The sequence below is a fragment of the Molothrus ater genome, chromosome 3 (genome assembly GCF_012460135.2).
Source record: "Molothrus ater isolate BHLD 08-10-18 breed brown headed cowbird chromosome 3, BPBGC_Mater_1.1, whole genome shotgun sequence".
Classification (NCBI taxonomy): domain Eukaryota; kingdom Metazoa; phylum Chordata; class Aves; order Passeriformes; family Icteridae; genus Molothrus; species Molothrus ater.
This window is the reverse complement of record NC_050480.2, coordinates 88,868,616-88,881,984: the sequence shown is the minus strand read 5'-3', so window position 1 is coordinate 88,881,984 and position 13,369 is coordinate 88,868,616. Positions and strand designations below refer to the sequence as shown.

Sequence of the window (13,369 nt, the reverse complement as noted above, 5' to 3'; positions counted from 1 at the left end):
CATTCTTGAGGTCCTGAACTAAAGCAGTCTGGGATTTAATCTTGCAATTTTACTATCTTAGTGATACTATGTGTGGGAAAATTTTAGTTCCTGTGGGAATAAAACTTTGATTTTCAGTCATGCTCAGAAATCACGCATATATGAAAATATCCAACATGCTTCTTAAGTTGCCCTAACTGCAGTCTTCCCCAAGCTGTTTGTAATTTAAGAGTATTGGGATATTTATCAGGAATAGTATTCTCAGTAATGAATCAAAATTGTGGGTAATGGACTGTAATGCCTGAAATTATTCTGAACTGCTGGTGGCAAATGACAGCTGTGAAAGGATGAGGTGATGATGTCCAGATGTTGTAAAGAACTTAAAGCCTCTGCCAGCCTACCAAACTACTGTATTTCCTTATTTAGTGTCTGTCTTAGGACCTGAGTAAAAGATACAAAGCAAAACAAAAAATAAAAGATGAAATATGATGGGTTTATTTTTTATGAGAAGATTGGAAGGCGAGAACTTGCAACCTGCTGTGTTCCTGGTGCAGAAGAGCCCAGCAGTCTCTTCAAACCATAAATGGGATGCAGTTTTATGTTCTTGTGAATCTTATTTCTGTAATTGCTTCTCCCTACTGTGAATGCTCTGTACCTGCTCCCATTGCAGTCACAAGGAGCAGGACTGTGTTCCTCTGAGGAAGAGTCATGACACGTTAGCTGTTGAAGTCTCTCTAGTATTCACTGAGTGATCTCATAACTTGCTAACAGCATTCCTGAAAACAGACTTTTATTTAGAGCAAAATGTTTAGGAATAAGTAATTTTGAAATAACAAAGAAAAAGTCAGTCCACATTATTTCCTTTTTGCCCCTGAGGTTTGCAATTTCCTTGTCCTGAGGTAGCAGCCCTCCACAGAGCCTTTGTCCATCAGACTGTTTCATTGACTGCTGCTGCCACCCACATTTTGTTCTTACTAGGGAGCAAAAGTGCATCCTGCATAAGTGCTCATGCCCAGACTATACTAAGCCAAAGTTGGATAAGATTGCTGCTGGTTTAGATTCCTCTAGGCACTAATGGAAGCCAGAAGTATCTGACAAACTCACTGAGGATTTTTCTCAAGCTACAACTGCATCTAATGTCCTTATTTAAAAATAAAGCAGGAAGTCCAATGCTTCAGTCCTAATGAAGTCCACATAGTTGAGAATAGTGTAAGAATATGGTACTCTTGTTTATGCTGCATACAGGTAAAACCTTATAAAAGAAAGGAAGGCCTTATAAAATCAGGCCTTCCTCAGCTGAATTAACAACTAGCCTGTTCAGTTCCCATGAGAAAGAATTCTAGGAATGAAAATCATTTTGCCTAACAATCTGTCCTTGTGAGAAAAATGGGTTGCACCTGTGGGAAATAAAAAGTCTATCCCATGAGAATCTGTGAAGAAAATATGTAAACACTTGTGTAAAGAGAGTCTTAGCACACACAAGCACCTTCTAACTAATGAATTGAGTGGCAAGAACGTTACTAACCAATTAGAATAAAACAGAATTACTTTGAAAACTGTATAAAAATGGGCTGTAACTTTCAAGTGGGGCTTTTTGCCACTGAAACTTTGAGGTGCTGTGCCTGTCGTTATTCACTGGCTATTGTTATAACAGCTCAAGAGTTTCAGAGAATCACTGAATGGTTTGGGTTGGAAGGGAGATTAAAAGACCATCTAGTTCTTCATGCTTTCTCACCATTCCTAGAATAATACCATTTCTTTTCGTACTCCAACCTGGCCTTGAACACTCCCAGGGATGGGGTATCTGCAGCTCCTCAGTTGCAGACTGAAGTTTGCCTCCTTGCTGCTTCACCCTATCAGTAATTATCATGATCCTTAAAGACTACCAAAGGCTTCAGCCTCCAAAGCTAGAAGTGCTCACAGGCAGACCCTGTGTCCAACCACAATACACACAGACCTGCCTTCTGTACACAGCCTCATTCCTGGCTGGGCTTTGGGTTCATCTCAGAGAAACTGCAGAGTATCACCCAAAGCAAGGAGAGCGAGGATGGTAACGCTCAGTTGCTGTGTGAGATGGAAAGCTGAGAGTCATCATCATGGTGATCTGGAGTTTGCATCCAGGCTTCTTATCAGAGCCCTGCTGTGAAACTCTGGGACTCTCCAGTCCTACCTGCATAACCAGATTTAAGGATGCATTTGGTATTCATCTGGATCAGGTCCTGAGTTCTCCATGTATAAACTCATGGAGATCATGCTTTTGAAGGTAGAAAACACATGATGCTGTACAAATGTGAAGTTTTATTGTGATTTTCAGTGTTTCTAGAAATAAACAAAAGCAAACAAACCTCTTTGATTTATTGTAGAAGTGGAAGGGAGCAGAGTGTTAATGATTGATACAAAACCTATACAGTGAAAGGTTAAAAGCCAAAAAAGTGCATATGTAAATATGCTTAATGAGTACAGTTGCTGATAGCAAACACTGACTGTATATGACATATCCTGTAGTTATAGAGTACATGTATATACACGTTTATATAAGACTGAAAAGGCACTAGAGTTTCCCAAATAAAACACAAGTAAATTAATAGTGTAAATCCAAACACTGAGGTTGGGGAATCAGTTTAGGGGGTTGTGCTGGAAGGGAAATTTTGAAAAATCACATGGGAAGTTGGAAACTAGGTTCCCACTGAAAGCCAGTGAATTCAAAATCCAGCTCCCATTTGTATCTTCAAAATCTCCTTTAATATACTGATCAGATGCCAAATAATGTATGTAGTATGAGATTAATGAGTCTATAAAGGAATGTACCATACTGCAGAAAACTACAGAACATTAAGCTTCTTATGGAGCTGAAGAGCTTACTATAAAATCTGGCACTCTTGTTCATGCTATTCTTAAGTTGTAGAAGTAAATGGGTTCTTGCAATACTGAGAATCTAAATACATTCCTGTGCAAGTTTGCCCAAGAAATCTATTTGCAGGGAAAGTTGTCATCAGAATAAGGAATAAAGAATAATGTAGAGTGGGCAAACCTGGAAGTCAACCTTTTATCTGCTTTTACCAGAGTGACCTTTCTACTTTAATTTGACTGAAATGTTTACAGGTTAAAAAAAAGGCATTTTTTTAATCTCTTGTAAAAACTTACAGGAGACTAATATTCTATGATGGGGACTTGATAAAACAAGGTATGATAGTACATGTGCATGTAAAAAAATCTCTGTAGAAATAAGTAGCAGAACTATCTTATGGGTGGGTGTGGTTTTGATAATTTTTAGCTTTTGTGATTTTACTGCCTTACCTATGGAGTGTAGGCTGTGTGAGATGAGTGTAGGGAGTTTTTCAGGTCACAATTTTAGCAGTTGTAAGAAATGCTGAGTATGTTTATGTAACATTTATTTACATAAGAAATAAAAACAACAACCAGCAGTGTTCAAACAACTGCAATGACTGTGTCACACACCTGATGGTAGAGTGACAGAACAGGCAGGCCAGGGCAGGTGTCATGTAAGAAGATTCACTCTCCTTTTGGAGTCACAACTGCTTTGGTCTGATGCTCAGAGCAGCTCCACCTGTAAAACACTAGAGTATCTGCTGTGCAGGCAGTAATGAATTCTGCAATTATGTGCAAAAGCATGTGGTGTTTGAAGTCCTGTGAATGCAAACCCTCAGTTAGCTTTGTGAACACAGGTGTATATCATGTAGCAGCAGAAAAACTGAATGATCACAATTCTGAGACACCTTTGGTGCTGCTGGTGTTGTAAAGGCCCCTGATTCCATTCAACTGATTCTTGTTTTTCTGAACTGTTTTATCACTTCTGTATTACAGATTCTGCCTTTTCCATATGGAGTATATTCACACTGACAGGCTGCTCTGCAGACACTGTGTTGGAGAGTTGGGACTTAAGTCAGTGCCAACTGCCCCCAGCTGCAGCCGTGTCCCCTTGCTCTGCCTTGCAAGGTGCTGAGCCTTCTCTGAGGGCATGGTGGGCTGCAGGATGCTGGGGGGCCATGCAGCATGAAAGCAGATTCTGTCAGTTGTACCTGTGTCTGCAGTGGAGCTGCTGTCTTATGGTGGAAGCTGTTTTCTTACTTTATTCCAAAGGTTTTGGCATGGTATCTCTTGTAAAGTCCTTACTACTGCTTTGTCAGCTGTTGAGCACCTTTCTGTTATGCTTTTACTACAAACAGATGGATCTGGATTTTCCTGAAAGCGAGTTACAACTACTGCTGGCATTGCAGGCTGCAACAGGTTTTCAGGCTTATACAGGCTGGCAATACCCAGACTATATCAAAGGAAATAGGCCTCTCCTGAAGTAGTTTGGGGTTTTTTTTCATAGACAACAAATTGTCTTCACTGGATCATTCTGCAGAGAAACCCATTCCCAGGAATCTCAAGAGCGAAGATACCAGTGACCCAAATAAGCAGATCCAAGGAGAGCTCCTGTGTTTCCCAGAGGATCTGGTTAAGTATTACAGGAAGTCTGGCTTTTGTTCATTCCTTGTTAAATGTACATTACAAGTCGTATTTTAAAACTCTTAGTCAAGACAGTTTGGAAACATTTCTGTGTTTTAAATACTATTAAGACAAAGCACAAGTCGGAAAGTATTGCTATGTGGACCTGTCAGTCCTGCTATTGAGTCATGCATTAAGCTGTGAAAGTTGTAGCCATCAATAACCTTGCCAAAGTGTTTCCTAGTACTGGATATTTTGTGTTTGTAATTACCATTTCTGACCTCATCCTGCAAACATGCAAGTATTTGCATATTCTTGTAATTATTGGTATTGAATGTGGTCAGTCTGCTGAGCTGAGAGATGCATGCACTCAGGTACTCAGAGAATTAGGATTCTGGGGGCACAAAATGGAGGATGCACCATATATAAGCAACTGGCAATTATAGTCGCTTGTTAAAATAGTTTACAGTGGCCTGTGAGGCACAAGGAGGAACATAGCACATCTTTAAATAAGTATAAAATTTTAGATTGTGTATCCTATATTTTACTGACATGTGAAACTTCCACAATTATTTATGCCACATGTGAATTCCTCTAATAAAAAAAAAAAAAAAAATCCTGGAAAAATTCAATCTTCCTTCCAAATAAAACCATTCCCTGCTTTCTTTCTCTTCGCCTATGAGATTGTACTTTCATTTCATGTCACAATGTTCTGTGACTAAAGTTACGAATCTTTATGAAAAAATGGACCAGTATATCAAATTAAATAGAATGTATGCCCCAGGGAATATTATCCTGGAGTACTTGTCGATGGCATGGGTGTCGATGCGCATGCTGACGTATCTCTGGTTTTTCCTCCTGGCCGAGCCCCTCTCGGAGCCCAGTGCCAGCTGCACCATCATGCGCTCCTGCTTGTCCCCATCCTCGGACATGAAGTGCCCCAGCTCGTTCACGTCCCCGTCGTTGTAGCTGCCGTCCACCATCATGGCCCGGGGCTGAGGTAGGCTGCAGGCACAGGCAGGCTGTGGGCACAGACAGGGGCAGCAAGGGTTTGAGCTATGTCCACACACTCACAGACATCCCTTTCCTCCTCCCATCCCACGGAGGTGGGGAAAGGCCTGGGGGATTCAGGCTGCTGGGATGCAAAAGGGAGAACAAAATGATGGAGCTGGGCAGGAGCTTTTTCCATCTCCACTTCCATGTCTGTGAGGCACAGGTACAGTCAGGGAGGGAGCAGGGCTGTCTGTGAAAAAGTTTCTTTGGTTTAGGCACAGGTACCAGGGTGCAAATAAGGTTGGAACTGTGCCTTGTAGCTGAGAAAATCAGAGGAAGACAGAGGGAAACCACAAGAAAGAATGAAGCCTGCCTCATTCAGGGCAGGAGAGAAACTCCCTTAAGCTGAAATTTTAGTTTAAATTTGAATAACAAGGGCAGAGTGGGAAAATTGGGACCTGTGTATAAGTTTAGACTGTGCACAGACAAAAGTGGGGGATATCTGTCATGTCATCTGAAACCCAAACCACAGAATCCAACTGATTCTATCCACAGGTTTTAATCTACAGTATTCAAAAATATTTAAAGGTAAAATCCTAAACCCATCCCATCTATACAGGCAGTGGAGGACTATACCTAAGTTAGCCCACGCAGACTCCAAAGAGCAGTGAGCTTGGGTGTGGGTTGTGTGTGCAAAGTCTTTATAACCTGCAATGCCTCCTGCTGGTGTCTTTTTGCACACACTGCATTTTCCCCAGGCAGCTGAGAGCTGCAGTTGCAAAGCTTTGAAGGTTTCCAGACTTTTGCCACACCTTTCCCAGGGGCAATAAAATGACCTTGGAGATAGAAAACCTCACCTTGTCCCGCAGTTTCCTCTCCTTCCGCTCTTGCACCGTTGTCAGGTAATTCACAGCCGCGTATTCCAGCACCGAGAGGAAGACAAACACAAAACTGACCCACAGGTAAATATCCACAGCTTTGATGTAGGAAACACGAGGCATGGAGGCATTCACCCCAGTGATGATCGTGGACATGGTCAGCACAGTGGTTATTCCTGGGAATTTACCAGTGGAAGAGACCATAAGATGCTTTCAAGCCAGACTCTTCATCACAAATACAGCAGTTGTTACAATTTCCTAACATCTGAATTTACCTTGCAGTATTTTTTTTCACTTTTGGGTAATAAGTTTCATTGCCTGAAGGAGGGTCATTGAGGAGGGTCCAGGCAGCCCTGATGTGTAACTGGACAAATATATCTTGTCCAGTTTTCTTGTCTATTTGGTGAGCACAGCTCTAATTCTGGTCTCAGGGTGTTGCTAGTCTGGCTCCTCACCACTCCACCAGCCTTCCATCCCATGACCAAGCAGCAGCACTTTGACCCTGTGCTGGCTGCACCCCATTCTAGGTTCAGGACAGTCCCTGGAGGGGTATAAGTACGGGGATTTGAACTCAATGATCCTTATGGATCCCTTCCAACTCAAGATATTCTATGATTCCATGATTCTGAGTATCTCAGCTTCTAGTTTAACCCCCCCACGGCATGGACACAAGTGAAGCTGCTGCTTTTACTTGTTTCCCCTGTGTTTTCTGTATGCTGGACTTCTCCTGAGAAGTCCTGCTTCATGAGATGTCACAGAGTCCCCAGCTGACTCTCACACTTGGTCTGTGCCTTCACTGGAGCAAAATCAGGAAATAATGGTGCCCCATAAGGCAGGGCTGTCCCACATTACACCCTGGGCAAGCACAATGAGCACAGAGCAAGAGCAGGAGCCCCTGTAGTTCAGCATTACCCTGGCTCTGGGAGAGCCTCTCCATGGCCCTCTCATTTCAGGGACTAATTATGTCACCTTAGTGATTACTTTTGAAGGTAAAATTATGTATGTAAGCACAAAGGACTGAATTCACAGGAGTATCCAGGTGGCAAAAATACTGCTAAGGCAGTGCCTACATCTTCTGAAAAGCCATGGCCCATACCCTTATGCTTCTTTTAATGATGTCTTGAGGCAATGAGTGCTGTTTCTAAATTCAGGCTTGAAAAACTGCTCTATTGCCATCTCTATTTTGTCTCTCTGTATTCTCTCCACTGAGCAATATGATTTTAAGAATAAATAAAATCCTGAGGCATGTTGCCTGGAATAAGAGGAAGAAAGCCTGAGCTCAGAATCTGCAAAAAAAACAAACAGCACTTTGCTGAGGGCAAAGCAGCCACTTTAGAAGATTTATGTCCATATCACAGATCTGCTCCTATGGTGATTCCTGTGACATATGGCTTCATTCCTCAAAAAGATGCTGCAAAAAGGGAAGCTGAATCCCTCACATTGCAGTGCAAACTCATTTAAAAAGTTAAACAGCATGGCACAGTTCAGCTGTGTTACCTCCACCCTCCCTCCTCTAGCAAAACTCAATATTAACTGAAATTTTGTCAGGGCTGCTGATACTGATTTTCACCTTCTGGTTCACTGAAGTCTCTGAAGGATGCTGACACCTTGGCTGTACAAGTGCCCTGTCTCTGTTTGGAGCAATAAAAGCAGAGTGGGATGTTTGCTCTGATTCGTTCCAGGTGCATCTTGTGCAAACAGGGAAAGCAATTCTCTTGGCACAAGGAGAGTCTGCGCCACGGGGGGACACATGCCCTGTCCCTGGGGCACGCGTGTGTGGCACAGCTGATTTCTGTGCCTCCAGGCAACACAGGGGCAGTGCATGGCACCAGGGATTTCACCTGGATGGTCAAGGCTGTGGTTGCAGCCTTTGTCTCTGAGGTCTGCTGACTACAAGATTGTTTTTACCTAACGGGACTCTGGCAGGAACTGCTCGGCGGTCGATCCAGAAGGACACCCAGGACAACATGACCATGAGAGTGGCAGGGAAGTAGGTCTGGAGCAGGAAGAAGAAGATGTGTCGGCGTAACGTGAAGTTTATATAGAGGCGATTGTACCACCCTGTGAAACAGAGGGAGTGAAAAAGAGGAGTCACACCAGCACCAGACTGCTTTCAGATAGGGTGATGCTGCACCAGGGGAAAAGTGACTACTTTTCTTTTCTGAAAACACAGTTAATGGCTGCAGATCATTGCAATTTACAGAAAAAAACTCCTTACTGAACCAGCTATCAAAGTCAAACCATCTCTCAGGCTGATCAATTTCAGAAAATAAAGCCTATCAATCAGAGAGTTTAATTCAAGTGAAGGCTTGGCATGACCTTGAAGAGGGATTATCTTTCCAGACTACATGACCATTTAGGTGGAAGTGTGTGGCAGGGACAGCCAACTTGGTATCGAAGAGTGGCAGGTCTGATGGGATACAGAGAGAACCCCCAGTGGACAATCCTCCATGGCCAAGGGCAAGAGAGACAGTTTTCACCTTTCTTCCCCCAGCTCTGGAAGGTGCTCTGGCTGCCCACCTGTGCTGCTGTAAAAGGCAAGCTTTGTGGTGGTGTGAAACTCCTGAATCAGGAACTGGGACAGTGATATCCTCTCATCTGTTTTTAGGGAATCGTTCCCATTCTTCCAGTAGAGCATAAGGTCATCTTCAGTGTAGGCATCTAGGGAAGCAGAGCAAATTCATAGTGATAGTGCACTAAGACAGTTGCTACCACCCCCACAGTCCAGGGCTTACCCGCAGAGCTCCCAGCTGAAAAGGTCAAATTCCCAAATGCCACCCACCTAGGTGGTGGGTATGGCTGTGGCAAGGAATGGACTAGCTCATGGTCACACACCTCAGGCTTGATGCCTGGTACATTTTGTTAACCCTCCTGTTTCTCTAATCATAGTTTCAGACACATAATATGTGTGTCAAGTAATCCACTGCATCAGAACTTGAACAATTCTTTCCTGTAAACCTCCTAAAATTAGATGCAAAGAAAGGGAGCCTTAGCAGAAAGAACCTGCTTGGGGTGATGAGAGAAACAATCAGAGGAACAATCTGAACAAACAATGGTTGGAGACATGCAGGAGAAAAAACTCTTGGAGAAAAAGATTTCTGCCTATGATATACCCATGAACATTACTTCGTTTTCTAATACATGTGGAAGTAACAGTAATGTTAATCCTTTCAGCTGGGTTTAGTAGCAGCTCTTTTCACACAGGGAGAAAATAAATCACATATAAATGTATTAAAACAGAATTTAAATTGTAATTTCTTATTGCAAGCTTAAGAAGGAAAAGAAAATAATTCAAAAAAGCCAAAAGTTTAAAATGTTGCTATGTGAAACCTGGGCAATTCATATATGCATCATACTTGGGACAAAAGGCATAAGGTGGCTTTATCTCAAATAGGCAATTAATGTCACTACCCTATCATGGTTTCCACACCATGGATGAGCAGATGTTGCCCCTGAAGGGTGTATGGCCATTTATCCATGTGTTTGAGGGCACCTGGGCAAACTGGTGCTGTTGGAGACTGCTGACCTGCGGGCAAGTGGCCCAGGGGCTTTGGGGGTGGGGTGGCAGTGGGGCAGCCTGGGCCCCACTGGGCATTCAGGGCCGCTGGCAAGACAGTGCTCACAGCTGGTTTTTAAAAACACTTGTTGCAAACACCATCTAATTCTAGTAAAAAAATACAGGCAGGGAGCTTTTCTTGGTGTTGAAGTCTGATGACTTTGGTTAGAGCTTCCATGAATGTAGCAGCAGTGTAATTATTGGTATAATTAATTATTGATATAATAATTATTGGTATAAAATAGTTTAGGTGCCCTTGGCTCCCCAACACCTCCACTTTACTTACAGCTTTCTATCTCCAGGGAACACGTCTGTGTGTCCAGGGGAAAGCGACTAAAATCCATGTTGCACATTGCTGTTACTGTAACTCTGGGAATAATAAAAATCACTCCATTAAAAACTTGTCTTCTTATGGGACTGTAAAATAGTAAAGCTGTGAGTTTGGTCTTTTGTTAAACAACTACAGCCAGTACCACTCAACTGAAAATAAATTCTTTCCACTCAGCTAAAGCCATTCCACTTTAGTTAAAGCCATTTCTTCCTCTCAGCAAGCTACCATTAAAAAAGGTGACTAGAAAGTTAGGCCATTACAAACTGTAACTAGATGACAGAAGCATTGGAGAAGAAAATGAGAAAGGGCAAAAAGGACACTTCCCCCTGACAATCAGCAAACACATCTCTGCAGACATCTGTCCTTTAAACAGATGCTTTGTACGATAAAATAATTTGCATTTATCTAAGCCATCGTAGTTGCAACCCATGAGGGATGCAAGCAATTTCCTTGCACACCATGAATTTCCAGCTGCTCAGTGGAAACTCGGTGATCACACATGGGAATCAGCCACCAGAGGGCACACGGCTGGAGCTGGAATGCAAGCGACCACCGAAATGCTCTGGTCCATCCATCAAAATCTCTGGCCTTGCTATAGTCTGATTATCACATTTTTAATAGCATCATTTGGTGTTTGAACCAGAAGCAACCATAAATCTCGACTCGACTGGTTTGGACTCCAGAGAAGTAAATGAAAATAAAAGTATAAATTATATTGGGGAAAGAATTAATAAGTTATAGAAGAGTCAGTGGTAGAGAGACATCATACAGTGATAAAAACACAATGCAGTCCCTTATATTAGTAGTCCTTCTACACGAGTGGGTTCTGTCTGATGTTGCTCTCCTGCCTAGATTTAGCCTTTGAGTGAAAGTGCTTGGCTTAGCTGGAAGTTTAGGTGCCAGTGAGGTCTGCGGTGGTTTCCAAGATGGGAAAACAATGTCTGGCAAAGAACCCTAAAAATCACAGAATCACAGAATCACAGAAATTCTAGGTTGGAAGAGACCTTTAAGATCATCGAGTCCAACCCATGTTCTAATACCTCAACTAGATCATGGCACCAAGTGCCACATCCAGTCTTTTTTTAAACTCTTCGAGGGATGGTGACTCCACGACCTCCCTGGGTAGATGATTCCAGTATTTGATTACTCTTTCTGTAAAATACTTCCTCCTTATTTCTAGCTTGCATCTCCCTTGGCGCAGCTTGAGACTGTGTCCTCTTGTTCTGTCGGTTGTTGCCTGGAGAAAGAGACCGACCCCCAGCTCACCACAGCTACCCTTCAGGAAGTTGAAGAGGGTGATAAGGTCACCCCTGAGTCTCCTTTTCTCCAGGCTGAACAACCCCAGCTCCCTCAGTCGCTCTTCATATGGCTTATGTTCCAAGCCCCTCACCAGCCTCGTTGCTCTCCTTTGGACACATTCAAGCATCTCAACGTCCCTCCTAAAGTGAGGGGCCCAGAATTGGACGCAATACTCAAGGTGTGGCCTCACCAGTGCTAAGTACAGGGGAAGAATGACCTCCCTGCTCCTGCTGGCCACACCGTTCATGATACTGGCCAGGATGCCATTGGCCTTCTTGGCCACCTGGGCACACTGCTGGCTCATGTTCAGCCGACTGTCAACCAGCACCCCCAGGTCCCTTTCCTCCTGAGCACTGTCCAGCCACACTGTCCCCAGCTTATATCGTTGCAGGGGGTTATTGTGGCCAAAGTGCAGGACTCGGCACTTGGACTTATTGAACTTCATCCCATTGGATTCTGCCCATCCCTCCAACCGTTCCAAGTCCCTCTGCAAAGCCCTCCGTCCCTCTAACAGATCCACACACGCTCCCAGCTTAGTGTCATCTGCAAATTTGCTAATAAAGGACTCTAAACCCTCATCCATGTCATCAATAAAAACATTAAACAGAACTGGCCCCAGCACAGAACCCTGAGGAACACCACTGGTGACTGGCTGCCAGCTGGATGCAGCACCATTCACCAACACTCTCTGGGCCCGGCCATGCAGCCAGTTCCTGACCCAGCACAGAGCGCTCCTGTCCAAGCCACGGGCTGCCAGCTTGTCTAGGAGTATGCTGTGGGAGACACCAAGGAAAAATACAATCTGCAGACAAAGGCATTCAGCAAGGCAGAGAGGCAGCAACGACCTGTCAGGGAGCCTTTGTCCTTCCCCAGCATTCATGAAGCATTGCAACCTGCACTTGCTGCTGAATAAAACACTGAAACCCAGCCAATTTGCTATTGAAGTCTTTCACCACCACTTTGTACTGGGCAATTGTTTAAGCAAAAGGCTGTGCAGGATCTGAGTTTAATGTCCTCCCGTTCCCATCTTCTTTAGATAACTATAAATGCTTGCATTGCAGGTGACTGGCAGCTAAATGAGTGTGTAGGCATGCATGCTATAGCTGAACAATATGTCATATTCTTGTCCTTTTTTATTGTGCTCAGGACCTGACCAAACTTTGCAAAGGCCTAAAGAATACCTGAACCTTGTCTAATCTGCTGAGTGAGGAAAAAGATTTGATAATGAGAAGGTAATGTTCAGGCTATGAATTCAAATGAACTGTAAGATAAAAATATCAAAGTACAAAAGAATTCTTGTCAGACTGATGCCCCCTAGGGAATCAAGAATTTATTTGCTTGACTTTTTTTTGTAGAATCATAAAATACCTTGGCAGGCTGAGAAGTTACCCCCTTACCTTGCGGCAGGCTCAGCTTCACCTCTGCTGATACCAACCAACATTCCCTAAAGACCTCCACGGCCTTCACAAGCAGTGTATTCTGCAACTTTCTCACTAGTTAAATCTATGAGTCTTGCTGATACTGACCTCCTATCAGCCAGATTTTCCTTCTTTTTGTCCTTCAAAATATATTCTCTATCATCTGATGCATTGTTTATTTATCAGTTATTTTGTTATTTCATTGCTGTGGAGGTGATGTTGACATTCTTGCATAGAATATTGTACAGAAATTTCCCTTCAAATAGGTTTTTATGGGTCCTTTGGCAGTACTTGTTTTCTAACTGGATGGAGCTGCACCCAAGTAAAACAGAAGAACAGATTTTATATTTCTTTAGAGATTGATAAATTGATGTTCTGGGATAGAGTTAATTTTCTTTTCAAAGTAGCTAGTGTAGGAATACATCTTGGATTTGTCAAGAAAACAGTGTTAATAACACAAGGA

General features: G+C 43.1%; 1 protein-coding gene across 1 annotated transcript in view; it reads right to left on the bottom strand.

Annotated features, from left to right (window-relative positions):
* Positions 1–2,257: 2,257 nt before the first annotated feature.
* LOC118685709 (gamma-aminobutyric acid receptor subunit rho-1) overlaps positions 2,258–13,369 on the bottom strand; it is a 31,352-nt gene continuing 20,240 nt past the window's right edge. The window contains exons 6-10 of the mRNA XM_036381366.1: positions 10,145–10,227; positions 8,823–8,963; positions 8,211–8,363; positions 6,282–6,478; positions 2,258–5,453 (exon numbers count right to left, since the gene is read on the bottom strand). Of these exons, the coding sequence (XP_036237259.1) occupies positions 5,166–5,453; positions 6,282–6,478; positions 8,211–8,363; positions 8,823–8,963; positions 10,145–10,227 (862 nt within the window). The 3' untranslated portion in view covers positions 2,258–5,165. The remainder of the gene's footprint in view (positions 5,454–6,281; positions 6,479–8,210; positions 8,364–8,822; positions 8,964–10,144; positions 10,228–13,369) is intronic.